Raw genomic sequence first — 22,213 nt, 5'->3', positions numbered from 1 at the left:
TTTGACTTTAGACAGTCTGATTATAATATGTCACGATGAAGTCCTTTCTGCAATGTATTCTCCCGAGGACTGCTAGGCCTTCTGTATCTGGATGTCTAAATCTCCTGGTAGGCTTGGAAAGTTTTCATCAATTACTTTGTTGGCTAGGTTTTCTAAACTTTAAATCTTTCTTCCCCTTGGGAATACCAATAATTCATAAGCTTAGTCACTTTACATAAGTCCCAAATGTCCTGAAGGCTTTGTTCATTCTTTTATTCCCTTATGAACACAGACACAAAATTCCTCCAGAAGATACTTGCAAATCAACTCTAAAAGCACATCAAAGATAATATACCATGATGCAGGTTTCTATCTCAGGGGTGCAAGAATGGTTCAGTATACACAAATCAATAAATGTAATACATCACATAAACAGAATTAAGGACAAAAACCATATGATCATTTCAAAAGACACAAAAAATGCATTTGATAAAATTCAGCATCCCTTCATGATAAAAACCCTCAACAAACTAGGCATAGAAGAAACATGCCTCAAAATAATAAAGGCCATCCATATAGGACAAACCCACAGCCAACATCACACTGAATGAAGAAAAGTTGGAAAGATTTCTTGTAAGAAATGGAACAAGACAAGGATGCCCACTTTCATCATCCTATTCAACATAGTACGGGACGTCCTAGCCAGAGCAATCAGGCAAGAGAAAAAAAACAAAAGACATCCAAATTGGAAAAGAGGAAGCTGAATTATCCCTGTTTGCTGATATGATTATTTTTTAAGAGATGGAGTCTCGCTCTGTTGCCCCAACTGGAGTGCAGTGGCACAGTCATATTTCACTGCATCCTCAAACTCCTGGGTTCCAGCTATCCTACTGCCCCAACCTTCCAAGTAGCTAGTACTACAGGTGCATGCCACCATATCCAACTAGATGGTATGATCTTATATCTAGAAATGAATTCAAGATGTAAGATCAACATACAAAAATCAGTACATTTCTATATACCAATAACTAGTTGAAAACAAAATCAAGAAGGCAATCCCACTTATAATAGCTAAAAAAAAAAAACCTAGGAATATATTTAACCAAGGAGGTAAAAGAGCTCTACAAAGAGAACTAGAAAACACTGATGAAAGAAAATGTAGACGACACAAACAAATGGAAAAACATTCAATGTTCAGATAGAAAGACTGACATCGTTAAAATGACAACACTAACCAAATTAATCTTCAGATTAAATGAAACGGCTGTCAAAATACCAATATCATTTTTCACAAAATTAGAAAAAAACCATCCTAAAAATAATATGGAACCAAAACAAGAGTCTGAATAGCCAAAGCAATACTAAGCAAAAAGAGCAAGCTGGAAGTATCACATTCCCTGTGATACTTTACATTACCTACAAGGCTGTAGTAAACACAACAACATGGTACTGCTATAAAAACAGATGCATGGATCAAGGGAACAGAATAGAGAACCAAAAATAACAGCACATATTTATAACCAACTCAGCTTTGACAAAGTCAACAAGAACTACACTGGAGATAGGACAACTTTTACAATAAATGGTGCTGAGAAAATTGGAATGTCATGCAGAAAAATGAAACTGGATCTCTCTTACAATATACAAAAATCAACTCGAGATGGATTAAACACTTAAATGTAGGACATGAAACTATAAAAATACTAAGAATCTACAGAAAACTCTTCTGGACATTGATCTAGACAAATAATTCATGACTAAGAGCCCAAAAGCACAAGCAACAAAAACAACAATAGACAAATAGGACTTCATTACACTAAAAAATTTCTACACAGAAAAATAACTACCTAAGCAAACAGAAAACCTGCAGAATGGGAGAAAATATAGGCAAACCATGCATCCAACAGGAGACTAATACCAAAAATTTACAATACAAGGAACTCAAGCAACAACAAAAAATCAAATAACCCCGTTAAAAAGTAGACAAAAGGATATGAATGGGTATTTTTCAAGATGACAAATTGGCCAAAAAGGCACACATGAAAAAATGTTCAACACATTAATCATCAGAGAAATACAAATTAAAACCACAAAAAGATATCATCTCATACCAGTCAGAATGGCTATTAAGAAGACAAAAAAAAAAACAGATATTGGTGAGGATGCAGAACTTACACACTGTTGGTGAGAATGTCAATTAGTACAACCTCTGTGGAAATCAGTATAAAGATTTCTCAAATAACTGAAAATAGAACTACCGCTCGATCCAGCACTCCCACTACCAAGTATGTACCCAAAGGAAAAGAAATAATTACATCAAAAAGATACCTATGTTTATTGCAGGACTATTCACAATTCACAATAGCAAATATATGGAATTGACCTAAATGTTCACCAACGTATGCGTGGATAAAGAAAATGTGATATTTACACACAATGAAATACTATTTAGCCATAGAAAAGAATAAAATCATGCCTTCTGCAGCAATATGGATATAACGGAAGGCCATTATCTTAAGTGAAACAAGTCAGACACAGACAAATGGCGCATATTCTTGCTTGTAAGTGGGAGCTAAAAATAATGTCTACTCATGGACATAGAGTGTGAAATGACAGACAATAGAGACTCAAAAAGGTGAATGGGTGGGAGTGGGGTGAATGATAGGAGATTACTTAATGGGTACAGTGTACGTTGTTGGGTGATACTCTCAGATACCTGATTCACCATTGTATAGTCTTATGCATGTAACAAAACTGCATTTGTACCCCTAAATTTACATGCACACACAAAAGAATAAAAATAAACTTAAAAACTTAGAAATGAAACAAATCTTTAGTATTAATGTTTGTGATACCGTTTGTGTATTTAGTATAAGTATTTGTAACATTTAAGACAATTTTGCCTATTAGGGCAAAAGATCAGCCTTATAATTCCAATTTAAAACATGTCAGCAGCTGGGCATGATGCCATATGCCTACAGCCCCAGCTACTCAGAAGGCTGAGGCAGGAGGATCACTTGAGCCCAGGAATTCAAGGCCAGCCTGGGCAAAATAGCAAGATCTCTTAAAAAGAAGACACCAGGCTGGGAGCAGTGGCTCACACCTGTAATCTCAGCACTTTGGGAAGCCAAGATGGGAGGATCACCTGAGGTTAGGAATTCAAGACCAGCCTGACCAACATGGCAAAACCATCTCTACTAAAAATACAAAAAAATTAGCCAGGAGTAGTGGCGGGCGCCTGTAATCCCAGCTACTCAGGAGGCTAAGGCAGGAGAATCGCTTAAACCCGGGAGACGGAGGTTGCAGTGAGCCGAGACAGCACCAATGCACTCCAGCCTGGGCGACAAAAGCGAGACTCCATCTCAAAAAAACAAAAAACACCAAACCAAACCCCAAAACAGTAACAAAAAACTTTTTAAAGTCAGTAGTTAATTAATTTAGACTTGTGGTTTTAATTTCAAGTTTCATTAAGTAGTACTAAAACATAAGATTTCCCATATTTATATCTTTAATTTATTAAATATCTCTAAGATTTACTTCAATTATTTGTGAAGGTTTGTCAGAAAACTGAAGTATTGGACAAATACTATTATGGTTATTTAAGAAAATAAAAAAATTAGGTTTGTAAAAGGAATAAAATTAAATCAAAGTCCTCTTTTAAATGTTTAAATTCACTTAAAAAATAAGACTTGTAGGCTGGGTGTGGTGGCTCACGCCTGTAATCCCAGCACTTTGGGAGGCTGAGGCTGGTGGATCACCTAAGGTCAGGAGTTCGAGACCAGCCTGGCCAACATAGTGAAACCCCGTCTCTACTAAAAATACAAAAAATTAGCCAGGTGCAGTGGCGCCTGCCTGTAATCCCAGCTACTTGGGAGGCTGAGGCAGGAGAATCACTTAAACCTGGGAGGTGGAGGTTGCAGCGAGCAGAGATTGCACCATTGCACTCTAACCTGGGCAACAAGAGCAAAACTCTGTCTCAAAAAAATAAAATAAAATAAAATAAAAAATAAGACTTGTAAACCAAACTTCAAAACTTAAAGAATTTGGGTTTTAAATTTAATTTTAATAAGTTACATAGTAATTCTTAAAACCAAAGGAACTGGTGAATAATCTACCATTTAAAAAGTCACCTTCAAGGATACCAACTCTTACTTAAGTCTTATCCTTCAAAACCTCAAATTCTTACTCTTTCATAATGCTTTCCTCTTTTAAAAAGATGGATCTATCATTCAAATTGCTGATTTGTTCTGTTCTAGTGGCATAATTTATAAAGAATGTTTCCCTTTTCAAACGTACTTCTCCCATCCAAGATTATAAGCACTTTAAACAAGTATCTTTGAAAAGATCTCACACAAGGCAACTCATATATAGTAACTATTGCTGGTTGATGAACTGAATTTTAATAATTATTAGTTTCTTTTTAAATGAACTATTACCTCTGTTACATCCCAGTGGTGTAAAAATTGATCCAAATCTGTAAGGTAGAGAAGCACAGGGGAAAGCTGTGTCTGGATGACATGAGGAACTCCTCGAAGGCTCTGAAGCCAAGTCAACTCCTCTTTCGAAAACCCTAATTCAGGTAACAAAGAAAGCCAATTTAAAAAAAAAAAAAAAAAAAAAAAAAAACAGTGACTTTCTTAAAAAACAGAGATGACATATGCCTTCAAGTGAACATTCTTTAAGCTACCTTGTTTTCTCTGAGCTTCTGCATTTCATGCTATATTTTAAAAAATAAAATGCTAGCAATGAAGACAGTTAAATTCATATAATTATATAAAAGATGTGATCAGACCCAATCTATAATATAGCAAGAAACAGGTTTTACCACTTCTACTAGGGTTTTGACAATTTTACTTAGAGTGAAAGGCATAATCTTTCCAATTAATGGTAGGTTTAAAAAAGCAAATGAGCAAGTAAAAGCAGTAATATACTCCTACATATATATCAAATGCTTTAGGTTCTTAGATAATAGACCTTCAAATGTTTCAAAACTACTCCATTCCCCTAGGTGTTTTTACTTTGACAATACATGTATAGTTCATTCAACAATTTCTAGTTCCCCTTACCACCTCTATTTACACTTGGCCTAACCTACACAAACAAGCTGCCAAAGTCACTCCTGAAAGATAGTTCTCAAAATGATCAGAATACCACTGATGTGGCCCAACCCTATCTACCTTGATGTTCAAATCACTATACTTCTGTAAGCACGACCTAAAGAGGCATCATCTAGTTTGATAGCCATGTCATAGTACTGACTTCCAATGAGCTTTCTAAAATCACTAAAAACTTTCTGACAACTACTATTAAAACACACAGCCTCTCCCACCTCAAATGTATACATTCATAAATATACAGTAAACATATAGGAGCTTACATTTATCTTCTGAAGTATTTATCTTGCTAGATTCAGCATAGTATTGGATCTGTCAAGTTCTTTTTGGATCCTGACACTATATTAACTCTCCTAATTTCAAGTCTTCAGAAAATTTCAAAGAATCCTATCATTATCCAAGTATAAAATGAAAATATTCAAATAATACATTTAAAATAATAGTAGTAGTACATCAAACTTAAAAATACAATAACGTGACATTCAAATAATGCTCAGGGTTTTGATACTCATACTATAAGAGATTCAAAGACAAATCATCCATCCTCCTGCCTCAGAAGCCTAACAGTGTATGTAGGTTAGAAATATTCTTTCGATTTCCAGTTACTAATCACAAAAATCACTCCAAGATAGAATATTTATCATCTTCAAAACTGAACCAAACTGATAAAATGGCAAATCTTAGAAGGAGAACTGTGATTCATATTAGGTTTTTTCTTTTTTAATCTGGCAAGTGAATGTGGTTACCTGTAAGTGTGGAAAATAAGAAGCTGAAATAGTCTACATCACTCATCAACCAGTCTTTAGCTGAATACTTCCACCCAGAAAATGATGATCTATAAAAAACAAAGGGAGAACTATTACCAGAAGTGACCAACTTGACAGACTTGTCAAAGGTAGCACAGTATATAACCATTGTTCTTTACTGAAAACAAGTTTGATTTAGTAGCTTAAAATAAAACCCATAGTATGCCTTGTATTAATTTCATATCCAAGGGCTCAAGTACCCTAGTATGAAAGTTTGAAATTCAAACATATTAATACAAACTTTCATTAAAAAGCATACTTGATCAACATATATAGTACAACAGAAAATTTCCATCCCATCTGAAAATCAGACTCTAAGGAGCCAAGATGAAGTTTTGCTTTTCAGTAGTAGGTTCAGCTGCTATGTATTTACTATTTGATTTTTATAGTCTTACCCTCAGCAAATGAGTTATGTTTAAACAAGCTTCAGCTTCCTACATAACTAAGCAAAAGTATCTTAATTAGGCAAAGAAAACTTATCTTTAAAGCCACTATAAGGCAACTATGTGTTCTTATTCTTAGTAAAGTTGTAACTAGGTCTATTTCACAATAGTGCAGCTAAGGTATTGGCAGAGGACTCAAAAGGAATAGCTAAATGTAAAGCAGCTTCCCATTAAATGAGGATTATTTGGTTCCTCCTATGAGATCAGTTTCTAGTGTCTCCTTTAAAAATTCCCTTCAAGGTAAGGCTAGGAAGAAAACAGATGTCAATCATGGGTATTGCAAAAAGGCTGAGAATAATCAGACAAACTGATACTAAAAATTTTTATCACAGACAACTGAATAAATATCAAACAAAATTAGGAACTTCTAATTCACCTATAAGTACTTAGTAATTTTTTTACTGTTATAATAATTGCATTTATATTTATTTATATATATATTTTGGGGGGCGATGGAGTTTCTCTTGTTGCCCAGGCTGGAGTGCAATGGCATGATCTCAGCTCACTGCAACCTCCACCTCCTGGGTTCAAACGATTCTCCTGCTTCAGCCTCCTGAGTAGCTGGGATTATAGACGTGCACCAACACACCCAGCTAATTTTTGTATTTTTAGTAGAGATGGGGTTTCACCATGTTGACCAGGCTGGTCTCAAACCCTTGACCTCAGGTGATCCACCCGCCTCGGTCTCCCAGAGTTCTGGGATTACAGGTGTGAGCCACTGCACCCAGCCTTATTAATATTCTTAAGGAGGGGACAGGCATAAAATAATGAAAACACTCTTCTTGAGTGTCATTCCCAGGTGATAAGCAAAGGTCTATGGGGACAATAGCACATGCTAAGGGGGTTATAAAAAGCACAGATGCTCAACACAAAGAAGTACAAAATAGTGGTTGAAAAACAAACTATTATCTTCTTGACCTCAATGAAAACAGGAAGCAATTGTGCCATCCAGTGGCCAAAAGGGGCAGCAAATTTATTTAACAGCCTATTTAAAATTCTGACCCTGTGAAAAGTGATAAATGACAAGCAATATATCATACTGTCTTTAAAACTATGAAAACCATATATACTTTCCAAGCCTGAACACTTCTGTGAGTAAAAGGGGGTGCTGGCGCTGATTATGCTGGGCCAAAAGGAGTAAAATGGAACTGTTCCTGGCAGACCAGGTCATATGTTCACCCTATTTAAAACCCAAGCCAAACTTCTTGGTGCAAGCCAATTTCTCCTTCCTCAGAGATTTTATCTAACACCACGGAGCATCTTTCTGTATTTATGCTTTCTGTTCCCCCAATCTGGCTATAAATAAACTGGGGTAGAGGGGTAAGAACTGAGAAAAGGCCACTGGATATTATTATGAAACACCACAAGTAGAATGGTATGAGGAAAACATCAGATTGTAAAAAAACTATAACTGGTTGGTAAAAAGGTAGAGAGAGCAATTCTAAACACATTTTTTAAAAGCCGAGAGAAAATAAACATGAATGATTTCTAGCTGATGGGTTTTTAACACATGGAATCCTTGCTTAGGTGGTACATGTCCTGCCATTAGACAAATGCTTTAATAGAGACAGCAAGGTATCAGAACTACAAAAATTGAGCTAAACTTGATCTCACAGACCAATTAGTGTGATAAGATAAAAATCAGAAATGAGTAAAGGAGTATTGCAGAAAAATCAATCTCGCAACAGTGTACAGGATGCATAGGACTGAGAAGCAACATTGTAAGAGTATAAGTGGGAAATAATTTAAAAGTTGACTATTTTATAGTCATGGTCAAGAAGAGGAGCTATTTTGAATAAAAAACTAAAGATATGAAGTAACCCAACATATGTCTGAATGAACTAACCGTCAGTCTTTTTTTTAAAAGATGGAGTCTCCTTCTGTCACCCAGGGTAGAGTGCAGCGGCACGATCTCAGCTCACTACAACCTCCGCCTCCTGGGTTCAAGGAATTCTCCTGCCTCAGCCTCCTGAGTAGCTGGGGTTACATGCATGAGCCGCCATGCCCAGCTAATTTTTGTATTTTTAATAGAGATGGGGTTTCACCACGTTGGCCAGGCTGGTCTCAAACTCCTGACCTCAAGTGATCTGCCTGCCTCAGCCTCTCATAGTGCTGGGATTTACAGGTATGAGCCACTGCGCCCGGCTAGTCTTATTATGACCCTATGAAAAGTGATAAAATGATGGTGCTATGGGCTCAAGAAGGCTGAAAAGTCCTAATTTTGTATTCTTTTTAAAAAGGGACTACTTTAGATGGGAATAATATACCTACATAGAGAGAAGTCTACTAATGGACTCTGTACAAATACTAAAAAGCAAAATTTAATTTGGTAGACTTTTAACTACAATGACAATCATTTAAATATGAGTCTGTGTTATCAGTATTTGTAAAATTAATATATTTTCCCAATTCTCGCCACTCATCGCCACAAAAAAAGCAAAAAAACCGCAAGATTTTTAAAAAATCCTTGACAAAAGTTATTAAACATAAGTGAACAGATGTTGATGAAGACATTAAATGCATCTTCCAAGGAGAATCAATTTCAAGAAACATTCAAGGGGTGATTTAACGGAACTGAATGTAAGTTATATCTGAGGAACAGAGTGCCCTCTACTGGAAGTCAAATAAAAAACAAGCTCTTAAGTTACGGAAAAAATTTTTTAAAAATTTAACTTTTAAAAGGCCTAGCATTTTGCTTACACAAAACAAAGTGCAGTTTTTTAATATCTAAAAAGAAAAAAACATGGGAAACTAATCAATATTTAAAATTCTTAAAAAATATGTCCAGGCCCCTCTAATGTGCATATACAAGGAAGAAATAAACCTAAAATTTTTAAATACAAACAATATTTTATTTATATGTTTTTCTCTGTTTTGGTAAAAGGCAAGTTTATTGTCAGTTATGAAGCACACTTCCAGTGACCAGAGTCAAATATCTGTCCTATACTGGTATGAAGAAAGTCTATTAAGAGTAAGCTACTCTTACCTACCTGAGATAGGGGATCTATACAAGAAAAGTTTTCAACTACAGCCTAGATTTCTATTTCTGCCTAAAACCACATCAGACCCTACCCACAACCAGTAATACTGCTGAATACTAAAATACTATGACTGAAGATATATACATGAGGATACTTCCAACATGAGCAACATAAAACCTTTCAGAGTTTCAGAGTAAAATGGCACAGCCGCTATGGAAAATGGCATGTAGTGCTAGCTACTTCGGAGGCCAAGGAGGGAGGATCTCCTGAGCCCAAGAGTTCAAAGCTGCAGTGAGCTATGATCATGCCACTTGCACTCTAATCTGGGCAACAGAGTGAGAACTTGTCTCTTGAAATATTAAAACTTTCTTTTTTTTGAGACAGAGTCTCACTCTGTCGCCCAGACTGGAGTGCAGTGGTGCCATCTTGACTCACTGCAACCTCCACCTCCCGGGTTCAAGCAATTCTCCTGCCTCAGCCTCCTGAGTAGCTGGGACTATAGGCATGCACCATCATGCCCAGCTAATTTTTGTATTTATAGCAGAGATGGGGTTTCACCATGCTGGCCAGGCTGGTCTTGAACTCCTGACCTCGTGATCTGCCCACCTCGGCCTCCCAAAATGCTGGGATTACAGGCATGAGCCACTACGCCTGGCAAAACTTTTCAAGAAAGGTTAAAATGGTAAATTTTATGTTATGTTTATTATACCACCAGGAAAAAAAAAAGTGAGAGATTACAAGTGATTCCTGGTCTCAGTACACAAGCTTGTTTAATTCACCAGCTACATTAAATTCTGAGCTCTCTGAAGAAAAGGTCTATACTGCAATTCCATAACAACAAAGGTTTGAAGTACGACACCATCACCTACCAATAAATCCCTTACTACACACACTTTTGATAATTCTATTTCAACCCTTATTCCAAGCTATCTACAAAAGTCATTAAACAAGTAACTTGAAACAGTCTTACTCTTGTGTACTCTACCTAGTGATACAGTTTTAATTGTTGCATTAAGAGTAAATGAAAGTAGTGTATGCGACTTCAAAAGGCTTCCATAATTCACAAATTACCAGTAAAAGGGGAAAAAGATTATACACTTAAAATACAGCTCACTTGAGCATGCTACCTCATGTGCAGTATCCCGATAAGCATGGCAGCCAAACTTGAACTGAGTCTTCCCATAATACAGCAACGACTTAACCGAGAAAGCAAATCAGCAGGCAGACTGGGTAGGAAATATACAAGCTGAACCAAACGCTGCTGAGAGTCTGCAGGGAGAACCACCACAGCACCTTCTTGTGGATCTAGTGAGGTGGATAGACATATTAAAAACAACTATAAAAGACATGCAAACCAGAGATTAATAAAGCAGATCAATGACTTCCATTGAATTATGGGCTAACATTTTATGCTGAATTTTATGAATATCAATTACATAAAAGCATAATTATATTAATATCATAAAACACATATGTATGGCTTGTTAAGCTACTGCATAAAATAAAACACCAAACATAATTTAAAGATTTAATATACAAGTGTCTTGTTAGAAATAAAAACTTTCAGGGGGGTAATAAGGAAAAGAGATTGAATGTAAAGTAAACAAGCAATTTTGCTAAACAGTGACAATTACATCAACCTGACTTAAAGCAAAAGACTTTCTTTGCTGTGTGTATATATATATATATACCTACAGATATATGACCAATATTGAAAAATACATATTTAAAACTACAACCCACAAAAGGTGGAAACCACTCAAATGTTCATCACCAGACAAATGGATAAATACCAGTGACATATCCATACAACAAAATACTACTCAACAATAAAAAGGAATAAAGTATTGATACTTGTTACAACACAGACAAATCTTGAAAATATTATGCTAAGTGAAACAAGCCAGACACAAAAGGCCCTATGTTATGTAATTCCAAAATATCCATGATAGGCAAATCCATATAGACAGAAAGTAGATGAGTGATTTCCAGGGGCTGGGGGAAGAAAGGAATAAGGATGAACTTCCAATCAGTACAAGTTTCTTTCTGGGGTGATAAAAATGTTTTAGAATTAGACAGTGGTGATAGTTGCACAACCTTAGGAATATATTTTTAAAAATTCATTGAACTGTACGTTGTAAAATGGTGAATTTTATAGTATGTGAATTATATTTCAATAAATAATTATATGCATACATACATCCCAGTTATGTTTTAATAATTTTGCTTAAAATATTAGTTAAGTCAGTCCTAGATGAACAAAGAATATATGAAAGTCATACGAGATATTCACTATGATTAAATAAGTAATAAAGATATGTCTTGCCATCAGAGCTTCAAAGGAATTTTTAAGTATCAGATTAGTTTTGAATTTATGAATAGCAAGTGGTTTGAAAGACAATTTAAGAATGCAATAAGCATCAACAATCATTAACCTTCTATATTCTAATAAATATTGAAAATGAATTTACTGTCTGATGTTTTGTTTTGGCAATTTAACCATGGTATTACTAATTCAGACTAAGGGAAAGGCAAAACTACAGAGCTCCCCTTAAAAACTTCTTTTGTATATCAGGGTGGATCAATGACTACCCACACCATTAAACAAATGAACTCTTACCATAAATTCGGAGGGCAGTAGCTTGTAAACTTTTTAGTAATTCTTTATTTGCTCGTGCTGCAGCGGTATGAATGATATCGATAAGCTGTGTAGAGAGCTCAGGATTTCGGGAGCCAAGATGAGCAAGTTGCAACGGTAAGCCAGCCAGCCAACGGGATAACACTTTACTACGATATCTTAGAAAGGCCAAAGAAGAATAAAATGTAATACTCAAAGACAAGGGAAATAAATTTAAACAAAAAAAAAATTTTTTTTTAACTTAAATATATCACAAAGTGACTAATTATGTATCAATAATACCACATTTATTCATTTAAACATTTGAGAACCTACAAGATGCCAGCATCATTTTCCAAGGCTTTACCCACTAAATTAATGTTAACTGGGGCAGTATCTAAATTGTATTTTTATTTTGAAGGATAAAGACACTTAACTATTTATCCTAATCGGTGTTATTATACTATATTAACAAATGTACACATTCACCATAAGTTGCTCCCATACAAAATAGCTTCAAACTTGTACTATTTTTATTTCTTTAGAATACTTGCTGGAGTGTAAATGTCTTGAATAACAGTGAACATTTTCACTAGGTCTCCTGAAAGGTTGGTGATTCTATCATGGACTTTGCTGTCAAGATAGACCTGAACTTAAGTCTCAGCTCTGCTATACATTAGCTACATAATACTCACCAATTTATTTATTTTCTGCTTCCTTCTGTAAAATGGAAGCTAACAGTATCCACCTCACAGTAGCAGTATGAAGATTACTGAGATTATGTAAAGTAACTTGGCTTAAAGTAAATACCAGAATACGTTACAACAACTACCTATATATGTTGAGGTATCCCAAATCTGTATCTTCCTCTCAAACATTTCTGACTATGCCAAATAAACCTCAAACTCACCTTATTGAAAAATTCCTTAGTCCACTCTTTTGTTGTCTCTCTCTGATTGCACTAAACTAAGCCAGAAACTTTCTCATCTTCTATTGCCCTCACTCTTATCCCATATGCCTCAATATGTCACTAATGGCTAGAGATTCAACCTCCGTAATTTTTATGGGAGGGGAAGAGAAAGGGCTGAGGTTGTTCCAACTGTCCCTTAGCTATAAGTGGACAGGGAGAAATGCATGCCTAAGCAGTCTTTTATCTGTTCAGATATGGGTATAAAGTTTACTGGCACTATTACGTATGCATCTTTTAAAATTTTATACCATTTCTTAAATGCAAACAAGTAGGATTAAAAAGAATGAACTTCTCCAAAGATTTAATCTCTCTAAAATTATTTAAATACTTAGACTACAGAAAAACTCAGCAAGAGAAAAAAGAAAGGAAAAATAACAAGATTTTACCTGAATCTACAAGATCTCAGTTCTTCTGTCTGATAGATTTTACTGAAAAACTTCAATAACAAAGTCCGAACTGGAAGGATAAGGCCCCTCTGCTGATATAATGTATAAACTGCCTTAATAAGAGTCTCTGTGTCCTCTACAAACAGAAAGAAAACAACTTGCATATGAATCAAAAAATGTTTAACAGCCCCCAAATTCCTCTGAATGCACCGAAGTACTTTACTTTCTTCCTATGGCAAAGCCAATTTTAGCCACAAATTGACAACTACCATTGAAGTCCTATAGCAATGGCCTAATAAAAAAGTCAAACCAATCAGTAGTTACAGTATAAATTTTCTTAACAACAAACCTAGGAATGACAAAAACCAGAATATTAGAAAGGCGATTTAGATGGGAACCAAATAGGAAAATTTTGTTTTAAAATCAAAGAATTAGTAAGTCACTCTAAAACTGACTTAATATAACTTAACCTCAAGTTAGAAAAAAGGTAAAGAGACAGGGAAGATTCATGCCATATCAATCAAGGGAAAAAGTTCTCAAGTTCTAGCCAAACTAGATCAGAAGAGGGTAGAAATCTTTATCAATCTGCTTCAGAATGGACCTACCCACTTAGAGATATTCTGAGCCATAAACAATTTCAGTGTTCAAGTAGACAGTAGCTACCTTTTATGGCTTGAATACAATTAGCCTGACTACATGGAATGTTTACAAGCCATCATTTCAAAGCTAGACCTTAAGATAGCACATGTAAGAGCTCCACTCTTAAATAAGGGCAAAGTAGCATCACCTACCTCTGTTTGGCTGTATTTGCATTAACCTCCAGGATACTCCCAGCAATCTGTTCAGTTGCTTACTATTTAGCCTAGAGCCATCTTCAAGGGTCTCTGTTACAAATTTCCTTATCATTTCTATCCAACTGCAATCCTTCTGCAAAGTTGACGCATTTGCCAGGGAGACCATGATATCAGACAGTGTTAAATTCAGTAAGAGATGATCTATGTTATTGGAGAGAACTGTGCAATGCTTGATGCTAGAAACAAAGACACACACATCTATAAAGCATTACGTCTACCATGCCTGCTTCATTAGAATACTTAAAATAATCAATGGAGTTTTAAAAAATTCCCTTCTAGAATTAATAGATGGCCAAGAAGATAGGTGCATAGGCAAGACTTAGGCCACAGTTCTATAAATAAACCATTTCATTATGGAATCAGAGTTGTTAAGAAGGTACAGAGTGTATACAGCTCAATTCATTACTCAAGGTGCTATTCACACAAAATGTAAATGCCCTTATAATATTGCCTGGGAACTTGAAAAATAAGACTTAAAAACCCTGACACACCTGATTTAAGGCAGATACTTATATTTGGATGGAAATCACAGTAGATCTTGGCTCTGCTTTTAACTAATCATCTGACTTAAAAGAATCACTAGTCTTTCCTGGCCATAACTTTCTCACATGTGAAATAAGGAGACATACCCCGGTAAGCACTGATTTGAAACAATTTTATAATTCACATATTAATATCAGTTTATTCACTCTAGCCAAACAAAACACAATTTCAAAAAATCTAAAATAAAATATTTTAATAAAAACAAAATTTGCAACTTAGAACATACTCATTTCAGACTGTGGTATATTCAACAGCAGAGCTTCTTTCTTTCATGTTTAGAAAAACATAAAAGCTGGCTGGGTGTGGTGGCCCATGCCTGTAATCCCAGTGTTTTGGGAGGATGAACTGGGAAGACTGCTTGAGGCCAAGAGTTGGAGACTAGCCTGGAAAACACAGCGAGACCCCATCTCTACAAAAAATGAAAGTAAAATTAAGGCCAGGCATGGGAGCTCACGCCCATAATCCCAGCACTTTGAGAAGCCGAGGCAGGTGGATCACCTGAGGTCAGGAGTTCAAGACCACCCTGACCAACATGGTTAAACTCTGTCTCTACTAAATACAAAAAAAAAATTAGCCGGGTGTGGTGGCACATGCCTGTAATCCCAGCTACTTGGGAGGCTGAGGCAGGAGAATCACTTGAACCCAAGAGGCGGAGTTTGCAGTGAGCCAAGATTGCGCCATTGCACTCCAACCTGGGCAACAGGAGTGAAACTCCATCTCAAAAAAATAAATAAATAAAAATAAAATAAGCCAGGCCTGCTGGCAAGTGCCTGTAGTCCTAGCTACTCAGGAGGCCAAGGCAGGAGCATCACTTAAGCCCAGGAGTTTGAGGTTACAGTGAGCTATGATCACACAACTGCACTCCAACCTGGGCAACAAAGAGAGACCCTATCACTAAAAAACAGAAAAGAAACATGTAAATTTGACTAAAGCCATAAATACCTCAAGCCAATCAATTTTAAAGGAAAAGATTAATCCTAGTTAGTCTTGAGCAAGGGCACAGTAGTGAGGAACCACAAATACATGAGAAGGGAAATAAAAGAAATCTGGCATTATCAAGTATCAAATGTAAGACCCGGAACGACAAATGAGCCTGGAAAGGTAAAATGAAACCAGGTTACAAAGAGCCAGAGGCTAAAGACATCAAAATTAATTGTGTAAGCAAGGGAATAACATGGTTGCAAGCTTCTTTCAGAGACATGATTGTGTGGATACGAAAGGGACAATGAGTTACAGCCTATAAACAAAGAAGCAGCACTCCAGACAAGAGATGGCAAGTCCAAGAACCAGGGTCAATACTGGTATGAACTGGGAGAAGGAGAGCATTTACAAAGAAGAAAAATTAGCCAGATTTGAAATATGCTTAAATATATACAAATATGTGAGTCTGAAGATGGTGGAGACAGGAGGAGTAATCATTAAGGGTTCTAACAGTAGTGACTAAATTCAGAGATGATGAAGAAAAAGGGGCAGAGAGATCTAGAAATTAATTCTACGTTGGATATGTTGAGCCTAAAGTATCATAATCAAATCCAGACGGAGATGGCCAACAGATAATTCAATGTACAAGTCTGACACTGGAAGAAGTCTGAGCTATTTAATAGAAATTACCCATATGACTGCTCCTAGCTGCAAAGAAAGCTGGGAAATCTGTTTTTTATTTTGTGTAGTGATACATTCAGATGAAAATTAAGAATCCTATCATTAAGAAAAGAGACAGTAAACACTGGGATAGACTTGCAACATTTCTTCCCCACAGGTAGAACTTTGGAAAATTTACCCTAAGTTTATCTCAGGCAGCATAATCTATTACAATCCGGAAAGTCTCAATGGACATCTGCAAACTTGGGAGAGTTCCTTCTGCTCCTCCAATAACATATACAGAAATTTCAAAGACTAAATATACCAACCAACAATTCTAGGAGGAAGGCAGATCTCTGATGAAACTTTAACTTCCAGTAAAGGTAGTATAGGTAATTATAATATTGCTGAAAACAGGCCGGGCGCAGTGGCTCACGCCTGTAATCCCAACACTCTGGGAGGCCGAGGTGGGCGGATCACGAGGTCAGGAGATCGAGACCATCATGGCTAACACGGTGAAACCCCACCTCTACTAAAAATATAAAAAATTAGCCGGGCGCAGTGGCAGGCACCTGTAGTCCCAGCTACTCAGGAGGCTGAGCCAGGAGAATAGCGTGAACCCGGGAGGTGGAGCTTGCAGTGAGCCGAGATCATGCCACTGCACTCCGGCCTGGGTGACAAAGCGAAACTCCATCTCAAAAAAAAAAAAAAAAAATTGCTGAAAATAACTAGAAGTGCAAGATTCCAGCACTCAAGGTTTAGTCCTGAGGGCTACTGCCAGTTCCAAAGAAAAAAGCTGCAAAACTAAGGCAACCTTTTAGTGGCCCCACAAGAAAAGAAAGTCAAAAGTCAAAGCCTAGGGCCTACCAAGACATTCCTACCTGTTTTTTGTTTTTTTGTTTTTTGTTTTTGAGACAGAGTGTTGCTCTGTCACCCAGGCTGGAGTGCAGTGGCACGATCCTCCCACCTCGGCCTCCCGGGTAGCTGGGATTACAGGAACATGCCACCACACCCAGCTAATTTTGTATTTTTAGTAGAGATGGGGCTTCACCATGTTGTCCAGGCTGGTCTGTAACTCCTGACCTCAAGTGATCCACCCGCCTCGGCCTCCAAAAGGGCTGGGATTACAGGTGTGAGCCACTGTGCCCGGACAACATCCCTACCTTAAGCTTGGCCCTTAAAGGTTTCTCTCCCAGGAAAGTAAAAATAAGTCAAGATAAACCTGAATCCTAGTTCTGCATCATTCTAGCAGTTTAAGGAATAATTCTTCCTAAACTAATCTATAGATAGATTCAACACAATCCAAATCAAATTTCTAGCAAGCTATTTTGTAATTGTTGACAAAATGATTCTGAAGTCTATATGGAAAGGTCAAAGACCCAGAATACCAAACATAAGACTAAAGCAAAACAAGCTGGGCATGGTGGCTCATGCCTGTAATCCCAACACTTTGGGAGGGTAAGGCGGGAGGATCCCTTGAGCCCAGTTCAAAATCAGCCTGGACAACATAAGAAGACCCCATCATAAAAAAAAAAAAAAAAAAAAAAAAAACACAACAAAAAAATACACTAAAGCAAAACAAAGCTGGAAGACTCACACTCCCCATTTTCAAGACTCCCAATAAAGCTACAATAAGCAAGATAAGATGGTATTGGTGAAACAATAAACATACATAAATTAATGGAACACAGTCCCAAAACGGACCCATGAAAATAGTCAACTGAACTTTGACAAATGAGCAAAGGAAATTTAATGGATAAAGTACAGTCTTTCCAATGAACGGTGATAGAACAACTGGAAAGAATTCTAGAATTGAAAAATAAAAAATGAAAATTCAATGGACTTATGTTTGACTACAACTGAATACAACTAAAGAATTAAAAACTGGAAGAGATAAAAGATTAAAAAATAGGTGGAGGATTCAGTAAGTAGATGTAACATGCATTAAATTGGTCTTGAAAGGGAAGAAGAGAAATTGGCAAATGTTTAAAAGATAATACGTTTTTCAGAAGCGATGAAAAGACATTTCATTCAAGATTCAAGATCTCAGATATCCACTAAATCCCAAGCAGAATAAACAGAAAAGAAAACCACACCTGGATACATCATTGTGAAACTGCAGAAAATGAAAGACAAGAAGAAAAACTTTAGGGGGAAAAAAAAAACACAGATAACTCTTAAAGTATCAACAGTTAAGACTCATAGCTGACTTCTTAACAATAGAAACCAGGACACAGTAAAATATTATTGTCAGTGTGCTCAAAGAAAATAACTGCCGAATCTATAATATTAACCCTGCTAAAACATTCTTCAGAAATGCGAGAGAAATACATTTTTATGGGGGGAGAAAAAAACGAACTAAAGAAGACTCTAAATGATCCCAGGGAGGACTGAGATACATGAAAAACATGAAGAGCAAAAAGGTAGTAAATCTAAGGACAGAATTCACAGTGGTAGACAGAAGTTTACTGAAGTATCAATTTTTGCTTGAAAGCTCAAATTTTATCATTGGCAACAAATGCCATTTGTTTTCCTGGAACTGATAGGCTCATTTTGTTCTTTTTTTTTTTTTTTTTTCCTGAGACAGAGTCTCACTCTGTCACCCAGGCCAGAGTACAGTGGCACTATCTTGGCTCACTGCAACCTCCACCTCTGGGCTTCAAGTGATTCTCCCACCTCAGGCTCCCAAGTATCAGGGGTTACAGTTGTGCGCGACCACACTTGGCTGATTTTTGTATTTTTAGTAAAGACAGGGTTTCGCCATGTTGGCCAGGCCAGTCTCGAACCCTTGACCCCAGGTGATCTGCCCACCTTTGCCTCCCAAAGTGCTGGGATTACAGGCGTGAGTCACCGCGCCTGGCCAGTCACTTTGTTCATTTTTGTGAAAACATGTGCCAAACACCCAAATCTGAATAACCACAGTTTGTCAGTCATTTTTTTTCAAGTTAAAATCTAGTCCATTCCAGGAAAATACAAGTAAGAAATTCCCACAGGGCTATTTCCTTGAGACAATCATAGTTCTTTGATATGCAGCAGAAATGTTTTATGTACACTTCCCATTCATCACACAGAATATTAAAAATATGCGTTCTCAAGGGTCAAGACTTTTTTTTTCTTTTTGGAGAAGTCTCGCTCTGTCGCCCAGGCTGGAGGGCAGTGGTGTGATCTCGGCTCACTGCAACCTTCATCTTCAGGGATCAAGCAATTTTCCTGCCTCAGCCTCCTGAGTATCTGGGACTACAGGCACCCGCCACCATGCCCAGCTAATTTTTTGTATTTTTGGTAGAGATGGGTTTCACCGTGTTAGCCAGGATGGTCTAGGTCTCCTGACCTCATGGTCCGCTGCCTCAGCCTCCCAAAAGTGCTGGGATTACAGGTGTGAGCCACCACACCCGGACAAGGGTCATGACTTAATACAATTACTTATGTTTACTGCTTATTCAGGACCTTCTTAAGTGAAACTGGCTTGTTTTTTTTTAAACTGTGAGTGTATGGTGGTAAAGAATACATGTCTACTAGTATAGTTTGGTGCCACTGCCTTAATTCAGCCTAAGATACTAACAGTTTTACCCACCATTGCTTTCGTATCATTAGTGCAAATGTCAAAACAATGAAAAATGCAAAGCATGTCCTCTTTTTTTTTGAGATAGATGGTGATGATCACACAATATTGTGAAAGTACTTAATGCCACTGAACTGTACACTTAAAAAGTGGTTTAAATGGTTAATGTTATATATATTTTACCCCAATAAAAATAAATTATATCATTTTTAACTCTGTATTTCAACCTGAGATTTTAAAATGTAGGTATCAGGTTAAAAATACAGGCTGGGCACAGTGGCTCGCCCGAGGTCAGGAGTTCGAGACCAGCCTGACCAACATGGTGAAACCCCGTCTCTACTAGATACAAAAAATTAGCCGGGCATAGTGGCGCATGCCTATAATCCCAGCTACTTGGGAGGCTGAGGCAGAAGAATTGCTTGAACTCAGGAGGTGGAGGTTGCAGTGAGCCAAGATAGTGCCACTGCACTCCAGCCTGGGCAACAAGAATGAAACTCCACCTCAAAAAAATGAATAAATAAATAAACAAAAAATAAAAATACACTGGGGGTATCTGAATAAGAAGTGCAAACAACATTGGCCTAGATTAGGGGTCCCCAACCCCTGGCCATAGACTGGCACCAGTCCGCGGCCAGTTAGGAACCAGGCCACACAGCAGGAGGTGAGCGGCAGGCAAATGAAGATTGTTCTGTATTTACAGCTGCTCCCCATTGCTCACATTACTGCCTGAGCTCTGCCTCCTGTCATATCAGTAGTGGCATTCAATTTTCATAGGAGCATGAACCCTATTGTGAACTGTGCATGCGAGGGATCTACGTTGCATGCTCCTTGTGAGAATCTAACACCTGAAGATCTGTCACTGTCTCCCATCACCCCCAGATAAGACTGTCTAGTTGCAGGAAAACAAGCTCAGGGCTCCCACTGATTCTACATTATGGTAAACTGTAAAACTGTTTCATTACGTATTACAATGTAATAATAGAAATAAAGCGCACAATAAATGTAATGCACTTGAATCATCCCAAAAACCAAACCTCCCACCTCAGGTCCATGGAAACATTGTTTTCCATGAAACTAGTCCCTCATAGCAAAATGGTTGGGGACCATTGGCCTAGACCACTGTTGACTTCCCTAACTGTGATTTGTGCTGCTGTTCACAGGCTATTTGCTAAGTATTTAATGCATTTACTTAAGAGTAGCCTGTAGGCTCCCCAAAAATCAATCATGAGGGGGGAATCTTTTGAAAAGTAGGTCACACTGGCAATCCATCTTTGCTAAAAATCCCTCAATTTCATCATCTCAACCTCCTCATAAAGTTAATTCCTTTTCTTTTTTCCCATTTATATCTCAGCACGCTGTCACTTCCATCAGGGCAGCCTTCTCTAAGATGGTCCTCCCCTCATGAAAGATCAGGACCAACTCCTTGTTACATACTCCTGTATTAACCTAAGCTCTTCCTTCACTATATCTATCACAATCAGTCACTGATTAAAGAATCAAGTGAAATAAATGTCTTTTTCATTAGACCGTACTCCATGAGAGCTGGTACTCTACCTATTTCCTTTACCATGAAATGCTCAGCAACTAGTACAATAAGTGCCTTGCACATAAGAGTCCAATAAATTTCTTGAATGATGATATGCTGATACATTTTTCAATAATTTATTTACACTGAAGTCTACTAAATCCTAAACATCTAAACCACAATTTAATCACATTTTGATGAAAATTATACATGGAATGCCTTATTCGAAAAAATACACATACATATAATTCTCCATCAATACTTCGAGAGTTCATGGATTTTCTGAAGCTTACCTATGAATCCCAGAAGAAAAACTCTAATAAGAAAATTGTATGGGGGAAAAAGTCTAACATCTTGCTCAATGAAGTGTCTCTTTGATTCTGTCCCCTCAACTCCAGAAGCTCCCTAAAACAGTTCTGACTGAACCAAAAGTCTTCAATGCCAAAAGGATCTGAAAGATGAACTCCTGAGTCAAGAAACGGCTTCCACATCAAGGCCAGTGAAGAGCAGAAATCAGACTGGACCCAGATCCACGCTCTCCATCCATTTCCTAATCCTGTAGCTTTCTTGTATGCTATCTCCTCTAGTTACAATAGTCTCATCCCTTGCATTTCTGCCTCCTGAAACCATATCCACGTTCATACCCAGTTCAAATATTACTCTTCAATTTAGCTTTGTCTGTTTATCCTAATAAGCAGTTATCTGTCTCTTCCTATGAATTCTTATAGCACTTAGTTGTATAGTTCTAATGATACTTTTATACTGCTTTGTGTTACATATGTAAATTTACACATGTAAATGTTAGTTACAGAGCTACTGTTTCTCAGCTTCAAAGTCGCCCTCTATACTCTG

The 22,213-nt window shown here is 37.1% G+C and overlaps 1 protein-coding gene across 4 annotated transcripts in view; it reads right to left on the bottom strand.

Moving 5' to 3' along the window:
• TEX10 (testis expressed 10) overlaps positions 1-22,213 on the bottom strand; it is a 50,918-nt gene that overhangs the window by 13,747 nt on the left and 14,958 nt on the right. For all 4 annotated transcript variants that reach the window (XR_010148468.1, XM_054657780.2, NM_001280494.1 and 1 more), the window contains 6 exon segments: positions 14,088-14,326; positions 13,297-13,432; positions 11,944-12,119; positions 10,451-10,628; positions 5,840-5,928; positions 4,416-4,549 (listed from right to left, as the gene is read on the bottom strand). Coding sequence is in view for 3 of the 4 variants with exons in the window: in XM_054657780.2 (XP_054513755.1) it covers positions 4,416-4,549; positions 5,840-5,928; positions 10,451-10,628; positions 11,944-12,119; positions 13,297-13,432; positions 14,088-14,326 (952 nt within the window). In the remaining variant the exon portion in view is untranslated.

The sequence above is a fragment of the Pan troglodytes genome, chromosome 11 (assembly GCF_028858775.2).
Source record: "Pan troglodytes isolate AG18354 chromosome 11, NHGRI_mPanTro3-v2.0_pri, whole genome shotgun sequence".
In the NCBI taxonomy this organism is placed as follows: domain Eukaryota; kingdom Metazoa; phylum Chordata; class Mammalia; order Primates; family Hominidae; genus Pan; species Pan troglodytes.
Note: the sequence above shows the minus strand (reverse complement) of the source record. Positions and strands in the feature narration are given on the sequence as shown.